The sequence below is a fragment of the Pipistrellus hanaki genome, assembly GCF_964339955.1.
Source record: "Pipistrellus hanaki genome assembly, chromosome: 2".
NCBI lineage: Eukaryota > Metazoa > Chordata > Mammalia > Chiroptera > Vespertilionidae > Pipistrellus > Pipistrellus hanaki.
The window spans coordinates 88,111,062-88,133,981 of NC_140504.1; the positions used below are offsets into that span (position 1 = coordinate 88,111,062).

Consider the following 22,920-nt stretch of genomic DNA (forward strand, 5'->3'; position numbering starts at 1 on the left):
ATACTATAGGTTTATGCTTGAAATACAACCCTCTCCAAAAATTAAAAATAAAACCAAGAAGCAAAATCCACTATAAACAATAAGCCTATAGGCCAGAATGCAGTTTTAATCCCAGACACTAACCTTTTAATGAATTGTAAACTATTAAAAATGTAACAGTAATGATTTTCTTGACTTTTAGGGGATATAGGAGAGGGACAGGTTGAAGGAGAAAAGTATGAATTCAGTATTTAGTGAGAGAAGGTATGAGGTTTCTGGAAATCCACAAGAAACTTAATAAGCAGTGGAGAGAAAATCTGGTTGTAGGTAGAGTATCTATTTAAGAAATGTAAAAATTGCACCACTTTATTAAAAATAGTTGAAGTCATGAGCCTCGATGAAGAATCCACAGAGAGCTTGTTGAACAAGAGGAAGAAGTCTGGAGTCCTCTGAAAGAAAGACAAGCATTCAAAGAGTGTTGGGAGGGAAGGGTCTTCATTGGTGAGATATTAGTTCTGTGTGGCCACTCTAATTACAATTATCAATAGAATCTAAGAATCAGCTTTTCAAAAGAACCTAACATAAAATAGAGGACAATTATACAATTGACACTGGGTGCCTTAAAAAGCAGCGAAGGCAAATGGCCACTAAATTCAGAGGAATATGTGTATCTGATAGAAGGTTGTTGTGAGAGTCCAGCTGACATGTTTAGAAACCAGAATATTTATGATTTAATGATTCAAGACATGTTTTATATGCTTTCCTGGAGACAGAGAGGACAATAACATTTGAATTCATATATATGAAGTATTTTTTCTGACTATAATACAAATGCAATTTTTTGTATTTCCAAATTGTTTCAGATAGAGATCTGCATTTTTGGTTAGCATCTTTTATTATCTTACAGAAAAAAGGATCTATGTGAGCATGTGCAATGCTACAGGTCCATTGGGAAGCGGTAGATGCACAAATGTGAAACAGAGCACCTGACCCCCTGCAAGGCGCAGTCTAACTGGGCCGCGGGCACACAGAGCCCGGTGCCCCGTGCCAGTGCACTTCCCCAGGAGACAGTGGCTCTTATCATTACAGCCACTCCGGCTCAGGCCTGGGCAGCCCGCAAACACACTTGGAACACAGAGCACCTCCTGTAGGCATTGTAAGCACATAATAACCTCTTGTCACAATATGCTCCATGACTCTCACAATCAATACTATTTAACAAAAACTTTACATAACTGTATTTAGGACTGTCTTTGACTTGGTCCTCCAGCTTCCTTGCAATGTGTCAGGTGATTGTCCCTGTTATAATTATCTTTTGACAGGAAGAAGAGGGAAGAAAAAAAAATGAGTGAAGTTAGTAAAAATTGGACCTTTTGTTTCCTGTAGGTCCAGCATATTACTAATTAAAAGCAGTACAAGATACATAGAATGCACTGTAAAATGGTAAGATTCATTGATTAAGGCAAAGTCTATCCTTTTCTGAGACGAAGAAGGGATCAGAAGGAGGCTGGGTGGGAACAGAAAGCAAAATTAGAAACTATAATACTTAGGATGTTAGACATAAGTGAAAAAATCTACTTTAAATAGACTTAGATAGCTCCTTTCAAATGATTGTGAACTTCTTTTCCTCATCTCCATGCTCTTGTGATAATATCCTCAGTCTCAGGGAGGGCTCGATAACAAAAATGCACAGGCCTTATCACAAAGTCTGTAGACAAGCTGATGTAGTACATGTTGCGGATTTGGATGGATTTTTATTGTATTTTTAAGAGTGGTTAAAAATGTGCATATCAACTTTAAATTAATCATTCCTCATAAATTGAAAGTAGTATTTCATTTGAAGTAGTACATTTGTTACTAAGAAAAAATAATCTAAAATTAAGGTGACCCTAAACACATTATACTGTATGTTTTTTGGGTTTCTTATCTTTTTTTTTTTTTTTTTTTTACGTATTACATATGTTCTCCTTTTTCCCCATCGATTCGTGCTAGCCCACCTCACCCCTGCCCCCGGCCCTCAGCACCCCGTTGTCTGTGTCCTTGGATTATGCGTATATGCAAACATGTTCTTTGGTTGATCTTTTTCTACCTACCCACTGCCCCTTCTCAGATTCCATAGTCTGTTCCATGCTTTTATGTCTCTGCATTATTTTGTCCATCAGTTTATTTTGTTCATTAGAATCCACATATGAGTGAGAGCATGTGATACTTACCTTTGTTTGACTGGGTTAGCGTAATACTCTCTAGAACCCTCCATGCCATACATTTTAAAACAAGATCGTGGGTAAGCAGGAAAAGGTCTCTTTAGATGCCCTTTGGTTCATTTGAACCAGCACCCTTCATTTACCTTCCTCCATCAACCTCATTCCCTCATTCATTCATTAAGTTTGCAGGAGAAGATTACTTACTTTGTGACAGAACCTTGGACTAACACTGCCTCAAAATACATAGAAAGGCCAGTTTCCCTTTCTCTCCTGTTGATGTGATTCAAACTCTGACCTAAACAACTTGTGCATACAAACAAGTTAACAGGCTGGAGGGGTAGAAAGTGGACCATTTCCCTGTTCACCCACTCACTTCCAGAGTTTATTTTAAGGAGAAAATGACAACATCCGTCTCTGGCAAGGCCAGGATAACCAAAGCAATAATGGCACTGTCCCCTTTAGTCTTCACAGATCCAAATGTTTTCTTTCTCTCCTCCCTGTCTTAGCCACACCAGGTTAATTACATGACACCTGGTGGGAGAGGAAGGCAGTAGATTGAGTGAAGAAGCATACTATATACACAAACCCAGGAAGTAGACTGATGTTAGACATTTGAGCCTCTCTAAAAATGTCTTAAGTCATCCCTAAGTAATTTCCAAAAGAAATTTAAATAGCTGTGTCTAAGACAAAATGTGTCAGCCTAGAGGAAGGAAGGAAGGAAGGAAGGAAGGAAGGAAGGAAGGAAGGAAGGAAGGAAGGAAGGAAGGAAGGAAGGAAGGAAGGAAGGAAGGAAGGAAGGAAGGAAGAGAGAGAGAGAAGGAAGGAAGGGAGAGAAGGAAGGAAGGAAGGAAGGAAGGAAGGAAGGAAGGAAGGAAGGAAGGAAGGAAGGAAGGAAGGAAGGAAGGAAGGGAAAGTAAAAGGGCAGGAACACAAAACTAATGACCCTTGTGATGTTTCTTAAGGGGCATTACCTGTGTGCACTCGCTGCCTCCCTCAGAGGAGAATCCTCTGTAGGTGCTCTTTAGGTGACAAAGAGGCTGCAGAACACTCTCACTTGAAGGACCTATGATTCATGGTATTCCATCCAGGAGGTACACATTTGTGTCTGTCTGCTTATCAGCAATGGAGTGGAGTCTGTGCTCATATTTATCGAGCATGGATAGATGTGATACCTAGAGTGACAGAGCCTAAGTGACATTACTAGCGATGTGGCCGGGCTTCTCCCTGCAATTGTGTCCTGCTGCTCAGCTGCTGGGGAGCACAGAGCCAGTCTTGCTATGTATGCTTAGCCTCAGCTCAAAAAGTCTGCCTCTGGAAATGAATGTGCTATTTGAAAAACATAAAAATTCAACTCTTTCACTCAAGAAAAATCATAATAGATGGCTGAAAATACTTATCTGGATGGATGTAACGTCAAATCTCAACAATGTGGAATGTTTTTTAAATATTCAAGCCGCAATGTGCAGAGTTAGGAGTCGTTTTGCTATTTATTGCATGCTTTTCGGTGAATGTCTCAGTCCTCTAAGATGACAAATGCTGCCTGCTGAAAGCGGTAATGCTGCTCCACCCTCTTTACTGTTGCTCAGGAAAAGTATGACATTTTAATCATTCACCCTCTTATTTGACAAGAACCTATTTTCCCCCCCCAGCCTCCCTCCACCCACATGAGGTACAGTCCCTTGAGTCTGTAATTGGCAAGAGATGAAGCGATGATGGGGAGTGATCACAGTCAATAGCTTTGATTAACAATAAGGTGGGAAATTAGCAATGCTCGCATTCAGCCACCCTGCCCTCTCCCTCTCCCATATGCTCCCTCAGTCCGCGCGGAGGCCTCGCAGAGGGCAGTCCGAGCCCTGCCCGGCTTTGAAGTGCAGCAAAGGTGCAGGCAGAGCACAGAATCAGGGAAACTAAGCAGCAGAAGCTGTCAGCCAGGATGCCGAGACCCTCGCCCCGCTCAGCGTGCCGCAGGAGGGGCGTTGAGGGAGTGTGCTGTGTGCTGTCCTTGTGTGTTTTGCTGTCACATGTGGATGTACTTGTGTCTGGACATGCTGTGATCGAAATGGCAACCACTGTTACTACTGTGACCCCATCAGCAGCTCTGATGTTGTTTCTGACAGACCCTGAGGACCTAGAGAGGGGCGCGGACACCGGGACGCCAAACCCCACCTCTGATAACGATGACAATTCGCTGGGCTACACAGGTAGAGTGTTTCCTTCCCAAATACTCACTGCCATTCCTCCTGCAACTCCTCCGCCTTCATCCATCACCAACCACCTGTGTAAAATGATCGCATAAACCCGCTTCCAGCCAACAGCCCTCCAACTTGTCCTCATTCCCTGGACTTCATTCTTTAGCTGGGAGGTCATTTTGCCAAAGTAAACATTTTTTTGGGGGAAAGAAGTTTGACATGAAAACTGCATGCATCCTTGTTGTCTACTTTTGATTTTAATGAATGATTGTTAGCCTGAAACTTTGATATTGCTAATATGTTTGGAAGGATAATATTTTCTTGGAGATTTAATATTTGAATAAATTGCCACCAAAAGAAACAAAAGACTACCTGCAAGTAATTGGGTTGTTAAATAATCTGTATTTTTGGGGTCTTATAGTCTTATAAAGAGCAGAAAACTCTTAACAAGTGTGATGCAAATCCTAAGTATCAGCTTCTACTTCAGGATTGTGTTTACATGGCTTACTGTTACCTCATCCACAAACTCCTTAAATTGATGCATGCTTGTACCAGTAAAAAAATAACAAATTAACTAATTGAATTGTTAGGAATGATTGATATTAGGAATGTGTAAAAATGATGACCCTCATATATGTAAATGTTTCATATAGAATTTGTAAGTATAGTTATAAGTATAATTGCATCTTACACACCTAACTCAGAGGCAATTTGACTAAAACTTCAGATAAAAGCAAAAAATAAATGTATCATTTATAATCCATTAAATTAGATGATGATGTGAGATGGTCTTATAGTATTAGCAGCTGTTTATTATTTTCTTTTTATTAGTTCTTATTAGCACAGTTCTCCACAAACTTTTCTAGGTTGTGGGCTGTGGAGGGTGTGTGTGTGTGTGTGTGTGTGTGTGTGTGTGTGTGTGTGTTGGGGTAACTAGAAATAGAGATAATGGAGAACTCTTCTGTGTTTAATAGAGAATAATTCAATAGACACATTTCATCTTGGTATAAAGTAATAAATTAGTACTTTACTTTAGAAGTATCCTCACTGTCTTCATAAATAGAATTTTCAACAATATTGCCCCTCATCTACATAATTTGGGGTTTTAAATATTTGGAATATGTAATTAAATTAATAACACCTTTATAAGCAACTTTAATATTTATTCCATTTATTTTAGTAATATAGGTATCTTATTCTCATTTTCCTCCTATCTTTCAATCTAAGAACTAAGATTAACAAACCAAAGCCCATGGATGGTGAGATGGAGTTGGTAGGAACTTAGCTAGAACCAGAGTTGTAAATGTTATTTCTTACCACTGTGAATACAAAGAGAGTTCACATTTGTGAAAAGAGGAACCTGGGGTCTTATTCTCTCTCCTGGGTCTTCTCATTGACCAGTGCATCCCTGTCCTATTCCCCTGTGCTCACACAGTCCAAACAACTACATTGTTTAGATATACTAATAGCATTTGCTCTTTGTCTTTTATGGATTTCCTGAAAATTACATGTAATCAACACATAAATCATGTTAGAGCATTGAATTAAGAGAACTTAAAAAAAAAACTGCATTTAGGATTAAATGTACCAACTTTTGAATTTTTCATTCATATTTCTTTTTCTCCTTCAGGTTAATTAGTAGTCAGACTTCTGCCACTAAACATATTATTAGATGAATTAAGACATGATAATAAACTGATAAAAGTATCCTTATATTCTACAAGGAAACTAATTAAAACAGCACATTTAATGCAAAGTGACTGAAAAACAATCTTCTGAACAATTTTGTTCCTGAGACTGTAACTATTATACCCTAGTAACTAAGGAAATATATTCTATTTTGTTTCAGTACATTCTTGTATATTCAGGAATCTCTGTTCTACTCTATGAATTAAATATGCTATCTGTCTCTTTCATTTGCACATTGACTATTTCTTTGCTCATTAAAAACTCCATTGGAAGTAATAAAACAATTAAATAGGAAAATGTTTTTTGTCTGCTTGATAACAACTCTAAAGGAAGAATTCAGCTCTGAAGTGGAAATACGCATATAAAGTATTACTTGGACCTATCAGCAAATTTCTTTCTTTTGTGTGCACGTGTAGAAGTGTGTGTGTGAGAGAGAATTGCCTTTACTGTGATCACATGTAATTGAGTTGATAGAGTCATTGTATTATATAAGAAGCAATTTGGTTTAGAAGGAAGTGAGATGGCCTATCAGCTCAGGAACATTTCTACATATTTAATGTAAATTGTCTATCATTAGATTTGTCTAGAGTTTAGTACCTCTGGATATAACAGCAAGAACATAGTTAGAAATAAAATATAAATATAAAGCACCTTAGAGAATATACAAAGCAGCTGCCAAATAAATCATTAATATGAGGTAGTTGCAAGATTAATTTCTATGAAAGGTAGAAAAGTAAATAGATCATGTATTGTTGGTGAGGTCTACATGTTTTATGTACCATCTCAAAATGACTGCAAATTGTAGATTTTGGATATTTTTTTTTTAGTACATGTTGCTTCATTTAATCAAGCTTATTTTTGAGACTTTTTTTTTCCTTTCCTCTTATATTCATATATAAATTAGTAAACTTCCCAGAGGAACCTACAATTCTGGAAAATATATTTTGAGGAACATGAAAACTCCAAAAGAAGATCACTATTGCACTAAAATTCACATTCACACATCTCCAATTCTTTTTTTGGTCACTCCAAAGAGTAGAATTGTCATTGCGAGTTAATTTGTCACTACAGCATCTGCTCTACTACACAACCTCTTTTGGAACCGTCACTCTCAAATTGACACATCAAACTAGTATTCATGGATCTCATCATATACTTGAATTTACTTTTTATTAAGGATCTATTCAACAAATGATCAACTCTTATTGATAACACTTACTTCTTTAAGCATATACCCTACTTATCTTAATTGTTTAAAGGATTTAATTGAGAGGCGGGGGGGGGGGATGAGGGGGGGAAGCATATTATAGACTTCAGGATAGAAGCCTATAGCGATTGCTTTTCTTCTTACCATCTCAAGCTACAATACTATAAAGCCATGTAAAATTTGAAAACATTTTGGTCTCCTAATCAATGAGCAATTTCTAAGATGGCACTGTGATGTGTTATTAAAGTTGACTTGTGCATTATTTACAGCAAAGTAACCCATTTCCTGTTTAACCAAGCATGTCATAAATATTGGGAATTATTTAACAGTTCATACTACATAGTCTTTGTTGCAAGAACAAGCATGATGAGGTTTTAAATCAGCACTCAGTGGGGTCAGACACACATCCCAAAGAGGTCAAATATGTAATAATCAATGTTTTATAAAGGAGTTTCTGAAAATGGTATTTATCTATTGTCTTATAATATAAAAGTGCATATGGTGTTTTAAAAATATGAACAAATTAAGCCATATGTCCAATAATATATAAAATGTCTAAAATACATATGCAATCCATGCTGAGCTTTAGATAGTGACACGAAATTTAAAGAGATGTTTGTTAATACATAAAAATTCAGGAAATAAATGGGAGCTAATAACAACTTAATAACATTTTAAGTCTTTTTTTAGAGAACATAAATTATTAATTAGAAAATAAATTAACTTTATTTCATTTTCTGAGCACCAGAAAAGCCTGTAAATTTGATTTGTAATATCTAAAATATATCTGTTGTTCCCATTTCTATAAGAAAATATGTCTCAACTTTACTGTTCTGTCTTAAGGATTCGTATCTTATATTTGCAATAGCATATAGGAAGAATAGCTAAATGGAGTCTTAAACACTTCAACACCAAACAACTATCAGTGACATCAGTGTAAATTCAAGTAAAATTCTAGTCTAGAGATTTCAGAATAATTTTAAACAGGAATTGTGGAGTTTTTTAAAAATCAATACTACCTCTAAACAGTTTGAATATAATTTTGTTTAGAAGGAAACAAAATATATGCACTCATAAATATTCTGGATAAAATAGTATGTTTGCCCATAGGCACATAGATAGCAACCCCCAAACTGAAATTTGCCTCATGTTTCGAAATCTTAACAAGTAACTGTTAATTGATGGTGACATTGATTCTTCTGTCACTATATTGTTAATTGAATAGCTTTACAATTAAAATAAAGAAAGCCCATTTTTAATTATGTATTGATACTAATACTAGTATTCGTTATTACTTTATGAATGCAATGAAGTTTTCTAAATACCTTACATCCAGTAACTCATTTACTCCTCATTTAAAAAAAAAAAAAAAACACTCAGAAGGTGCTGTTGTTAATAATGGCAGTGCCTGATATCTGTTTCAACATCATAGAAGAGAAATAGTGCAACTTTTTCAAACTTTACAGAGTTTTTAATTTAAATGGGATTGTAGCTATGAGCTACATTTGAACGTGTGGTTAAAAATTAAGTAAGCTAGCCATACTCCTTCTATACAGCAGCCTACTTCTGGTCATCAATATTTTCGGTTTCTGCTCATTCTTATCCAAGATTCATTGTTATCACAATGACTAATGCACATATATTATACTTTAAATCAAATATGCCAAAAGCTTTCAACAGAGTAAAGAAGGTCCCTACTTCACATCCTCATTCTTGAATGTTTTCCCTTAAACAACCTTTTTTTCTTAATCTTCTAGACTCTTCTTTTAGTAATTTCTATTTTTTCAATCAAATGCATCTACAAATAGTTATTGATTTGTCAGTTTTAAACACCATATAGTAAATATTTTTCCCATTCTTTCACCATCACATTCTTAGTTAAATCAACAGGCAAGGTTTATATTGGTATGACTAAGCTTTCTAGCTAAGTCTACTGCAGGACCAAGCAATATGCTATAATAACATTTCCTTCTTTGCTCAGAGTATTTATTTTTTAGAGTTAATTTTAGTTTAACCTCCTAAATACTTAATTGTATCTAATATTACAGATATCTCTCTCCTAAAACTCTCCATGTTTTTGTCCCAAACTGAATTGTTTCTCTCTATATGTGGGCCTTCTTTGTTTTTTACCCACCTATTGTATTTACCTTAGATCTCCTATTTCCTAGATCTCATTATTTCCTCTTTCCCACTTTATTTTCTTGTTAAGAGAAGCCTACTCTCCACAAAGCACTTCTTAATATAACTTTTAAAATATCACAAAGAATTATTATGATAATGTACTTTGTAGTGGATTATCTATCTTTTCTTGTTTGTTTTCCTTCATTATGCTGGGTACTAGATGAGAACTTTCAGATTGCAAAATTATTTATTTCCATTATTCCATTATAGAAAATTTTAAATTAAATTTTTTTGGGTGGCACTGTTTAGTAAAATTATAAAGGTTGCAAGTGTACAATTATATAATACATGATCTGTATATTGCAATTTGTGCCCACTATCCAAAGTCAAATATTCTTCCCTCACTATATATTTGACCTCCTTTACCACTTAATATCTCCCCACCCCCTTCTCTTTCTTAATCTCCATACTGTTGTCTGTGTCTACTAATTGTTGTTTGTTTCTTTTCTTCATTTATTTGTTGATTTCAGTTTTATATCCCACATAAGAGTGAAATCATATAGCTCTTGACATTTTTGTGTTTGAATTATTTTGCTTAGCATGATATTCTCAAGCATGATATCCATCTATGTTGTCACAAAAGGCACTATCTTATCTTTTCTTATGGCTGAGTAGTATTCCATTATGTATATGTATCACATCTTCTTTATCCAATCTTCTATAAAAGGACAGTTCAGTTTTTCCATTTCCAACATGAAAATGCTGCAATAAACATAGAGATACATATATCTTTTCAAATAAATGTTTTTGAGTTTTGCAGGTAGGTACTCAGTAGAGGAATTGCTAGGTCATATGCTAACTCTATACTTAAATTTTTGAGAACCTCTACACTGTTTTCCATAGGGGCTATACCAGTTTACATTCACCAGCTGTGAATAAGAGCTCCTTTTCCCCACAACTTCTCCAACATTTGTCATTAGTTCTTTTATTCATGCATGAAACCTGATGCACGAAATTCATTCAAGGGGCTCAGCCCTTGCAGCCACAGCTGCTTGCCTCAGCCCTTGAAGCCCTAGCTTCATCCAGAATGTCATCCAGAAGGACATCTGGAAGGTCTTTTTGCTATCCATTCTAATTAACATATTACACTTTTATTATTATAGATCAGAGGCCCAGTGCACAAAATTCGTGCATGGGTAGGGTCTGTAGGCCTGGCTGGTGATAAGGGATGATCAGGGCTTTCTGGCTACCATCGAGCCTTCCTTCATTCCACACTGACCCTGGTGGTCAGTACACATCATAGCAAGAGATCAAACTCCCAAGGGGACACTTTGCATATTAGCCTTTTATATATATAGTTAAACATTCATTCTAATAGGTATGAGGTGGTATCTCATTGCAGTTTTTATTCATATTTCCCTAATAGCTAATAAAGTTGAACATCTTTTCATATACCTATTGACTTTTGTTTTTCTTTTTATAATGCCCCATCTCTTTCCTCTGCTTTCCTTTGGAATTGCTATTAGTCAGAAAAATTGACCTCTTAAATTGATTCATTAAGTCTCTTATATTTTCTTTCCTACTTTCTATCTACCAATGCTTTTAATTTTTTTTGTATTTGTTTATCATATGTTACATTTCTGAGCTTTTAAAAAAATTCTCTAATGCCCAAATAACGGCCATATATCAAAATTTCAAGGTGATATTTCTGACTCTAGGAAATTGCTTTTTCTGTTATTCATCTGCAGCTCCCAATAGATAGATAGTGTTAAAAAATCTACACAAAATTCATCTGTTTATAGGTGAGGCAACCCAGACTCATAAACCTATCATGATTTAACCAAGAGAGTGCAGATAGTTAGCAGTCAAAACAATTAGAATTGTATCTCCTAAATTCAGTTTTAGTGCTTTTTGGGGGGAGGGTGGGCTTGCTTGATGCTTTTAAAAAGCATTACTTTATTTGAAAAAAAGGGGCAAAACATTATATCTAGATTTAATGTGTTGCAGTAATGAATGGCATTACATTTTCTATTTTCAAGCCTTCACTTCTACAATTTTAGTGCATTTTCAACTTAAAATATTTCACAGAATTGCCAGGAAAAGAGAAAATGTGGTAAAAAAAAAATAAACTGCATAACAAAATAAAATTAACACTTCACTTTAATGGTTACATACATGTTTAAATACTTTATATTTGTCTCCAGAAAACAATCTACTAATTTAAGTTCATATAAAATATCTATTCTTCTCTCCAGGTAATATCTGGATAATCATTCACTTGCTAAATAAAGTTTAGATACTCAGTGACTACTTGGGGAAAGTATTGTACGAGGTATATGAAGGTATATAGACTCTAAACTGTATTAAGATCAATACCAGACCTAACTCCTCTTTGAATCATCCTTTCTGAGCCCCTCATTAACTTTATTTTTGCCAATCTGTGCATCATTAATTTGTACTTAATAAATAAATAATAAACATTTTTTGAAATAACCATTTCTACTTGCTATAGACCAATATTGTGAATAAAATCATAACCTAACATTGATTTAACCAAATGGGTTTCTCATCAATTGTTAAAAGAGAAATATATGTTGTAAAGTCGTAAAATTTGTTTTTTGTTTTAAATGACCTCAGTTAATCTCTCTGTAAATGACCTCAGTTAATTGGCAGCTCTGCCAATTCTATAAAAATATAAAAGAAAGCAGATGAGACAGAAAACTGGGAAAATGGGTTAAATTTATGTGTAATACTCCAAAAGTCTTTCTCCTTGAATCTAGAGAAAATGAAAAAAGTTTTCACCTCTATAATCATAAAAGCATAATATGCAAATCGACTGAATGACTGAACAGCAGAACAATTATCCGGATGACCTTCTGGATGACTATGCTATGACACCCACTGGCACTAAGTCAGTCAAGGCAGGTGTGATGCGATTGCTGAGGGGTCTGGCCATCGCCCCACGATCGCCTTGCAAAGGGAGGCCCAAGCCACCAGATGATGGGGGATTAAATCATTGAGGGGCTCCACGGTCTCCCCAAAGACAGAGGCCCAGGCCACTGACCGGTGGGCTGCAGCGGGTGGACAGGAACTCCCTCTGCAGGGGCGCTCCATTGCAAAGCCCCAGCCGGATGGGTGGGGCCTACCTCTTTGGACAATTGATTGTGGGACTCTCAGACTGTGAGAGGGCACAGGCTGTGCTGAGGGACCACACACACACACACACACAGTGCATGAATTTTGTGCCCGAGGCATCTAGTTTTCATATTAATTGAAAACAGGGAGTAGATGTGCCTAACTCTGTCTTCCTGAAGTTTAAGGGAAATAGGATGGAGAAGCTTCACCTGGATTTGAGCATTACAAAGTAAGTTGCACTTTAATGACAATGGGATTCTATGAGGAGCAATTTAAATCAGTTTATCTCAATTATCTAAAAAGTTAAGTAAGTTTGCGTTGTCTTTATATTATTATTAATCATTCAATTTCTAGAATTTGTCATGAACACTTTGGGGATGAAAAATTCCTGCGCTATTTTAGATCCCTTTGTGGTTCGATGCAAAGCATCCTCCATTTATTTTTAAATAATCATCACTTTTATTTAATTTAGGACATAATACACTTTTTAGATACATGGATAATACTAAGTTATAACCCTATTTACATATCCATAGGGTATTTGATTTTTAAAGAAGATAGTTCCGAAAAATAATAAAACTAGACTGACTAGTGATAATACATTTATCAGAATTAGAGTAAAATATAGGTCATGGCTCTCATTCACTGTCCTGGCATTAAAGATGTTATAAAGAACACAGCTGGGTGGCTCAGTTGGTTAGAGCTTCATCCCATAAGCCAAAAAGATTGCAGGTTCAATTCCCAATCAGGGCATATACCTAGATTCCATCCCCAATCAGGGTGTATATTGGAGGCAACTGATAGAAATTTCTCACATTGATGTTTCTCTCTATCTCTCCCTTTCCCTTCCTCTCTTTCTAAAAATCAATAAACATATCCTCGGGTGAGGATATTTTTTAAAAAGATAAAGATACAGCCGAAACCGGTTTGGCTCAGTGGATAGAGCGTCGGCCTGCGACTGAAAGGTCCCGGGTTCGATTCCAGTCAAGGGCATGTACCTTGGTTGAGGGCACATCCCCAGGAGGGGGTGTGCAAGAGGCAGCTGATCGATGATTCTCTCTCATCAATGTTTCTAACTCTCTATCCCTCTCTCTTCCTCTCTGTAAAAAATCAATAAAATATTTTTTTTTAAAGAAAAAGATAAAGATACATACTTAGACTACTACCAAATATCCCAACATTTACAGACATACCGAGAGAAATTGTGACCTTTCCATGCAATGTTTGATTTAGAAAACATGGATTTTGACTTTTTTTTTTTTTTAATAAAATACCATTCTGAACACTCGTGGTCCAAGAACATTCAAATAATAAGCAAAAAAGGAACAGATGTGCCGAAACCGGTTTGGCTCAACGGATTGAGCGTTGGCCTGTGGACTGAAAGGTCCCGGGTTCAATTAAGTCAAGGGCATGTACGTGGGTTGCCGGCACATCCCCAGTAGGGAGTGTGCAAGGGGCAGCTGATCGATGATTCTCTCTCATTGATGTTTCTAACTCTCTATCCCTCTCTCTTCCTCTCTGTAAAAAAATCTATAAAATATATTTTAAAAAATTTTAAAAAAAGGAACAGATGTTAAAGATTGGTCTTCAAACATTATGTCAGTGATGCCAGGCTTGCCTGTGATCTTGCCAACATAAAACCATATCCACTCCTCAGTGGCCACCAAACCACTCAGCAAAGCTTCCTTAACTGTGAGCTGTTGGAAGCAAGGAGTTTGCACACCATTGGCTATTTTTTAAAGCTCTGAATCACTTTAGGGATCTCACCAGGGATCAGTTCACTCTTGGCATAGTGCCAAAATATGACCAGTCTAGGCTTCAAGTCATAGCAGTGTTTATCAGTACAGGGGGTGGAAGGTTCTTCTCAAGATTACAGACAAATTGAGTCAGGGTGGAAAGTCTGGGGCTTCAAGTGGCCAGCTGAATGTCACCCAACCCCACCCCAACACCCCATAACCTATAAGCCCGTTTTTTTGTTGTTTAAGCTTTCCTAATTTATAAAAAAGAAACTATATTTGGCAGATCACTAATGTTTTGGAAACTAAAAAATAATTGACTATTTGTAATCTCTAATATTTAGAGAGAATTTTATCAATGATTTTTTTCTACTTACATTCATTTTTATAGAAATTTTTTTCACAACGTGGACACCAGTTCAACTTCGGTTTATTTAAAAAATAAATACTTGAGGGCTATGCAATCAGTACATAAGCTTTGTTATAAAAGTAAAACATTTTACTATCATTTTACATTGCTGCAAAGAAACTGTTATCAATTGGGGCTACTCAATTCTTTTATCCAACACAGAAAATATTTTAAGGTCAACAATAATGAAAGTAAAGCAAGCAAGAATTTATTGACTACAGCAATGGGGGATTGAAGCAAGGAAGGACATAGAAGAAACAACAGGAAAGGCTACGCTGGGTTGCTTTAGCTCATTGGAAAGTCAGAGAAAAGGGGACCTTGAGGAGAGTTCTATAGTAAGTTATAATGTGGTAACAAGGAAAGACAAAATTTCTTTGGCAGCAGATGTGTTCCAAGGGAACAAACACACAAATTATGAGTCTTTAAGGCTCTGCATGGTAGGAGACTCGGTTCAACATAGTCCTTCAGGATCCTGAGCTAACAGATATGCCATCTTGACACAAGCATTTATTATTGCAGCAGCAACAATCATGAGCTGGCTTTAAAAGCTTCTGTGCAGAAATCACTTCTGTTCTTTCTATTTTTCCAAAGGAAGTCACAAAAAGACCTAACTTCAGCAGAGTGGGTATATAAAATCCCACCATGGTGTTTGGAGGAGGGAAAACTTAGAAAGGTTTGGAGAAAAGCACCAATGGCCACGAGACTAGCAATGCAAGAAACAGTAGATTCATCAATGATTCAAAACAAATACTCCTTCCTTGAGGAATGAAATTTACCTTCATAAGGCACCCAAATGGCTCCATAACTGAATAAACTTTATATGAAGTTGATCATTTCACTGTTATAGAAATCTAGTCAGTCGTTTCCTCCAATTCATTGCTGAAAAATAATTTATTTGTTCAAAAGTCACACTATGCATAATAACCTGATATAGAATAAAGGCATATACTAATTGCACAAATGGTATGGCTGGCAGAAACATAGTAGGAAGGAAATAATATTAGTCTCCCTTCTAACACCCCTAAAATACATCCAACCTCTTTGGCTATTATTCCTGAATCAATCCAGGCCCATGCCTCTTGCTATCTCTCCTTGCAGATAAAGTGGACAAGCAGTTGTACCATTAAAATTCCTTTCCTCAATAAAGATGTACTTTCTGTACTGTCCTTCTTGGGAGTCCTGTATGGGCTATAATGGAGCAACAGTCCACTTCCAACCAACACCAACATATCATGCAGAAAACTAAATGCTTATCAGGCTTAGTTTTTCCTCGTGTTGGCTGATTGTAAGAAACACCCCAGGTGACCGTACTTACAGGTGGAGGGAGAGGTGGCAATGTAGCAGGAATAGATGCATCGTGAGTGAGAGCTACCTGCACATGCAGCATTTTTCTGCTTTGAGTGCCTGCTTGAGCTTAATCTTGCCTTTTCCCATGCCGGTTCCACTTGATGATGGTATGCTGCTGAGCAAACCAACTTTATGACAAACAGTCAAGCATCCCCAGGTTCATGATGGTTGTGTGATTTGGGGAGGAATTTAGGATTCTTTGATTAGAAGTACAATCACTTCAAGAGTGAAACTGCAAGATAGAAACTGGATTTTAAAAGATTAACTTTTTTCCAAAGAGGCCATTGCTTTTCTCTAAATCCCTGTGTGGTCTATGCTGTGATCATATCAGAATTGCCAGAAACACCAAACCACATCCCACAATTGCACAATTGGGTTTTCACGGCCATGTGGCCAAATAACAGAGCTGCTTGGCATTGCAAGCTGAGTCAGTAGGTCAGCCTTCTCTTGTTATGTGTCACACTTAAAAGAAATAGCATTATAGGTAGTCGATAATTAGGAAGAAATAGCTCATCCAGATGACATATGTTTCCTCCATTACCCAAAGATACCCAACAAGCAGACAACTGGATGAAAAATTTATGTGAAGGAGCAGTCACTTATCTTTCACTCTGGCAAGAATATATGATAAGACTGGACCCTCCCACATTTAGGCATATTCCTAAATTTGTATGGGATTTATCTCCCATCTTTTCAAATGGTTTTGCCTTAAAGAAACATATAGAGTAACAGCTGCTTAGTGCTCACCAAAATCTATGAGCATGCTTTCAACAATCTAGTGGACCAGAATGTTGACTTGGCAATAAGATAAAATCCCAAAAGAACAAAGATAGAGAGGTGATATAGCCCTTAGATAAGGTAGTAATTATGTACCACCATACCTACAAAATGAATGCAAGATCATTCTGGTATCATTTGTTCACTGGAATGAAAAGAATGCACTTGCCGAAGCCGGTTTGGCTCAGTGGTAGAGTGTCGGTCTGCGAACTGAAAGGTCCCAGGTTCGATTCTGGTCAAGGGCATGTACATTGGTTGCGGGCACATCCCCAGTAGGGGATGTGCAGGAGGCAGCTGGTCGATGTTTCTCTCTCATTGACATTTCTAGCTCTCATCTCTCTCCCTTCCTCTCTGTAAAAAATCAATAAAATATATATTTTAAAAAGAAAAGAAAAGAATGCACTTGCCAGAGAAGTAGGTGCTTCTGTCATATGCAGGATCTCTGTTGATTTTCTCTCTAGTAAGGAGACAATATCTAGAAGATCTTTAGCATTTAAATCTACACCTGATTAAGTTTACAGTAATCATTGTCATTCTCCAAGTTCTCTCTCTCTTCTGCACAGGCCAAAGAGGTAAGTTTAATGGAGATAAGATAAGGATACACCCACTGCATGTTCCAAGTCCTAGAAATTGGTGCGGATTGGCTCATGTTTTCACAGAGATATGGTATTCAGATGATTTTTTTTAACTTTATGTGGAGTGGCAAGTCTAAGGGTTTTCTATTATTTTAAAAAAGTCCTCGTTCAGTGGGTCATGGAGACAATGTGTTCTTCTGTCAATTGTTGATTCAAATATGTATTCAGCAACTGAGCAGATTGTCACAAGATGAATTTTCAGGCACAGTGATAGATGTGCTTAGGATAAAATTATCATTTCACTGATGAAACACAGTAGTATTCCTGATCTTTAAGTATTAGCAATATAAAATACTCTGCATTTCCCTTTCTTCTAATCAGACATCTTGGTAAACAGGCTTCCTTTAGGAAATTGCAGAAATAAAGTTATTATAGGTAAATATGATGGTATCACATGGCCCTTTTCCACAACTACCTGGTCTCTCCTTCACTGACTGGGCTTCTAGTCTCTGCACTGAATAAGGGCTTATGTTCTAGCAATTGGGTGGGACCATGACTGTAATACATGACTCAAGTCAAACATTTTTCACCACACACACACACACAAATATATATATATATATATATATATATATATATATATATATATAGAGAGAGAGAGAGAGAGAGAGAGAGAGAGAGAGAGAGAGAGAGAGAGAGAGAGAGATTTAAAACTTAATCATACTTCGGTAACTTTACAAGAATTTCATTCCTAGGGAGTTATGTGTGATCTGTAAACCAGGGCAAAATTTCCTTGGGAAATCACTGACTACTGTAAAAACCATGCTCACTTTGTCTCTGGTAGTTAACTGTTACCATTGATCTTGGCCACTCCCTGACCCTATTGTCCATGTTGAAATTAGGGGCTAATTATAGTGGCAATGCTTCCTAACTTCATCCCTAGACTACAGAGAACAAATGCTTTTTAGGATACATCTTCCTTAAAAGACACTCCTCTTTTGAGTGTAGCACTGAATACCTAGTTGAAGGGATGGACCTTCAACTTTCAGGAGATAAAGTTGGAGAGTAGGTAAGTGTGTCACACATGATAAATCTACTCAAACATTTGCATCCCTCTAAGTCATCGCTGCCTAATAAAAATATAAATGTATGCCCCAAAAGCAAGCCACAAGTATACAGTACTTTTAAATTTTCTAGGAGTCATATTTTAAAACATAGTAAATTGTTTATAAAATACATTTTGTTTTACCTAATATAGACAAGATAATATTATTTCAATATGCAATCAATATAAAAACTATTACTGAGACACTACACTTTTTTGCACTGTTTTATACTTGAAGAACATCTTAATTTAGACTAGCCTCATATCAAATGCTTGATAGCCACATGAATTCCTCCCTCTCCATTGTGCCAGAAAATTTCTGGCATCTAAACTTTTCTTACTGAAATATAATTTGAGTCTGTTTTTGTCAATACCAAGCACATAGCTAGAACCGTTTACTTACAGCTTCTCAACTAGCCCTTCAATTCCAGAATCTCTGTTAAATCCAAACATAATAAATACAGCCACTTTTAATTCACTTTTGTTATTTCTGGTCTAGGTCACTTAAAATCATAGCCATAGCTACTCCCTGGGTTTCTGTTTATGTGAATTGGCAAAATCTGTTAAGCCTTGTCTTCCTGGGTTGGGTATTGTAGCTATGACATTTTGAGATATGAATGTCATCTTTACTCTGGATGTGATTGGGAGTAATAGAAGGCTGTGAGGTAAATGGGTATCCTTTAACATGATAACTGCCTCAAGGTCTCAGGACAAAGCAGTTCTAGCATCATCTGATGGGAAGAACGAACTCTACCTTCTGGCAAAGAAAGATCAGTAAAATTGGGGGAACTTGAGTGTTCAGGCTGATCTGAACCCATCTACATATTCCATTCCAGTTTTCAGATTTCTGAATTTTCCCTGGTCAGTGCTCTAAATTTTTACACAAGAAGCCCCAATTCAGCATTGTTGGCTCATATGATCAACTACAATAGCCCTGAGACTGTAAGTCAAAAGAGAGTCTCTGTGCCCCTGTATGTGCCTTAAGCCAAGAAGGTAAAATGCAGGGTATATCACTTCTCTAAGTGACTCAATCCAATCAGCAGCAGGCGGCCCACCCACAGCGTCCTTGTATTCTTTATTAATATCATTATCACCTACTGCAGGAGCCCTTCAGACCAACAAAGCTTTACCTCAATTGGCACTCCATTATCCATGACCACAGGTGATAATCGTGGCACCGTTTTGTCACTTTACAGGACAAATAGCTAGGGTCTCATTTCCACACTGCGTGCAGATTTCACTCACTTTAAAGCAAGCAAGTGAATTAACAAATTCCAGATTCTCATCCTTGAGGTCCTGTGGCTCACAGCTAGTGTCCACTGCATGGAGTTGAAGCAATCAGAAATAACTCTAGCTGCTTTAATAAGAAAGGGATCTAATGCAGGCAATTGGAAAGGAGAAGAGAAGCTAGGCCTCGAAATATAATCCCTGGGATAAATTAGCCCATGAAGTTCATCAGAGAAGCTGTTACGTCTCACTTAATCAAGAAATGGGATAGCAAGAAGCAACATGGAAATGAAAATGCTTATTATTTTGGGCTTCAAGTCTATCATTGTGCTAATAACATTATTTTGGAAAGTGGAGAAAGTGTACCCAATTTACATTTACTGTGGTAACTTACATTTAGTGGGCCCTTAGCACTGTTCATTTGACATTATTTCATATAATCCTTATGACAGCCTTGCAGAGAGGGTTTTATTATCTCCATTCTATAGATGAGTAAACTGGGTCAGAGAAAGATTAACATCAAATTTTTTTTGACTTGCCACAAGTATCAAATCCTGGGAATACAGCCTCTATGCTCAGTTGCTTCCCATACCGAGGGAGAGGTTATCTGTAGGTAGCTTCATGTATTATTAATAGTTGCAAAGTCAGCATGTATAAGCTTTCAAATTACCACAGTTATCCAATTAACCCATGGTTACTTATATGGCTTCCAGTGCTTCTCCTCAGGAGCAGGCTAATGAATTTCAGCATAAATGATTATACAAGTGGGAAACAAAGGTCATGACAAAAATGGAACACTACATAATAACTGTTGCATAAAGGCGCTTTATCCCCCCAAAATCAATTTTAAAGATTGAAGTCTCAGCAGCAGCCTTGTCGATTTTAATATTAGTGCTATTCATTTAGTTCTAATAAAGATTTTAAAAACTAATAATAATAATATATCAATTTCTTAAGGATAATATAGCTTTAATTTTACAGATGAGATAAGCAATACGTATGTAGTAAAAATATGAAAACACGCAACCACTTCAAGACGCATGTTACCTTTGGGAAAGTGAGAATTAGAAAAGGAGTAGTGTACAGCTATGAAAATAACTAAAATTTTTGTTTCTATTTAAAAATAGGATGTAATACAAATATGACAAAATCTAATTATTGTTTATATGAGGTGTGAGTGTCTATTTTATTTGTGTAGATTTTTATTTGTGAAATATTTCCTAATTTGAGATTAAAGAATCTTAAGAAATTAACATTGTTTTTAAGAATTATTGTGGTTCTATTCGATTTTATTACATAATACAGTATACTTTTTCATATGTTTTTTGCTAACATCTACATTTTTTTAATGCTATACAATAGGGTTTTGAAAAAGGACCCTAAATCAACACAGCAGTGTTAAAAGAAAACCAAAACAAAGAAGAAAAGACCTGCTGTCCAAGACTTAAATCTTATAGAATATACTATTGATGTGTTGGGATGTTAATGTCTATTCAGGTTACATATGACCTCAGTTTTTAAAGATCTAATTTAGAAACAGCAATCAGAGCTGATCAAGTTCCCCACCTCCCCACCCCACTGTCTCCTCCTTTTCTCACCACCCACTCAGTGGCATGCAGTTCCACCCCCACCCCTCACCCCGGCCTCCCCACCTCCCTGCCTTCTCCTTCCCTTGCTCCCTCTGTGCCTGCCAACACTGCTAGTCGTGCTGCTCTCTGATGATCAGCACACATCACAGTGAGCGATTGAACTCCCATTCTCCTGGTCGAACTCCTGAGGGGACATTTTGCATATTAGCCTTTTATATATAGATACTCTATCAATATAAATTATTTAGAAAATAAAACACAAAGTAAAAATAACACCCAGAATTTTAATATTCAAGCAGTTCTCATTTTCCACCTGTAGACTCAATGAGCAAAATGCACTTCAGAAGACTTTACACACACAAAAGGCAAGTGCAGAATCTTATTAAAATTCAAAAAGTAATTAGGGCTTTGAAAAAATAAACTACAACTTAGAAACAATAATTTATATTACATTCCATAAAAAGTATTTTTATATCTGCAGCTCTGCTCTGACTCATAATGAATTAAGCATTAAATCTAACACAACTTCTATGATAAACTTGGTACGATGACAGGATAGGAAATCCATCATTTCACATTTGACTTTACCAAAATTATCATAATTATAGTGTATAACCCATCTTATCACACTTATGGATTTCCTCATCCTTCATCTTAAACTGGTTTTACTCTGAGAAATCTCATTGTCAATGTATCTTGTGAAATACAAGCAATTCTCCAACAGCACATCCATGAAAATCTTTTGTGAGCTCCTATATCTGTGGTAAGCTTTGCATTACAAAAGATATATGTTGTGTTTGCTTCAGATTATTGGATTAGCTGAAACTAAAGACTGACTCAATAATGGAATAGATGCTAGACTTAACTAGGAGGGATATTTGAAGGGATACATTTATAACTGATGACTTAGTTAGTGAATGTATTCCTGGTAGAACAACATTATGTCCCTATGCAAACACAGTACTTGGGCATTCATAATGAATATGAGGATAACTAGTGCTTGCTACTTATCATCCTGATGTTTTGGTATATATATATATATATATATATATATATATATATATATATAATATTTTAACTTAAATATTATTTTTAATCCAGACCTACTATTTATAACATAATTTTTATATTTTAAAAGTCACAGTTTAATAATGTACAGTGTAATTTATATCAGTATTTACTCAGAATTAGGCTAATTAAAATTGAAAGAGGATTTAGGTCTTTGCAAAAAAATAATCATTTTCTAAGATTATGAATGTAGCTAAACAGTCAATTGTTTATTTAAATTTATATAGTATATGAATAAATTATTAATTAAAAGTCCAGTTATAGGTATTATCAAAATTGAATTATTTGTCTTTTTTTTTTTTTTAGGAAATGTTATTGTACTGAAGGAAAACTATTAGAAGCAATTAAGGTTCATTAAAAATCTTAGAAATTTAATAAAAGACTGAGATTGTAAAATCACAACAATAAAAATGAGCTACATTTGCAAATTCCAATAAAAAGTATACAGCTGCATGTTTCCCAGAGGGAGTTCATAAATAGTAATATGGTCAATCTCTGTATAGGTTTTTAGAAACCTCTTAATTAGCAAAACAAAGGTAGTATTTTCTCCTTCACATGGCAGC

The 22,920-nt window shown here is 36.1% G+C and overlaps 1 protein-coding gene across 2 annotated transcripts in view; it reads left to right on the top strand.

Moving 5' to 3' along the window:
* ROBO1 (roundabout guidance receptor 1) overlaps window positions 1-22,920 on the top strand; it is a 988,403-nt gene that overhangs the window by 466,230 nt on the left and 499,253 nt on the right. For both annotated transcript variants that reach the window (XM_084875894.1, XM_084875896.1), the window contains exon 2: window positions 4,301-4,384. In XM_084875894.1, coding sequence (XP_084732020.1) covers window positions 4,301-4,384 — 84 coding nt within the window. The remainder of the gene's footprint in view (window positions 1-4,300; window positions 4,385-22,920) is intronic.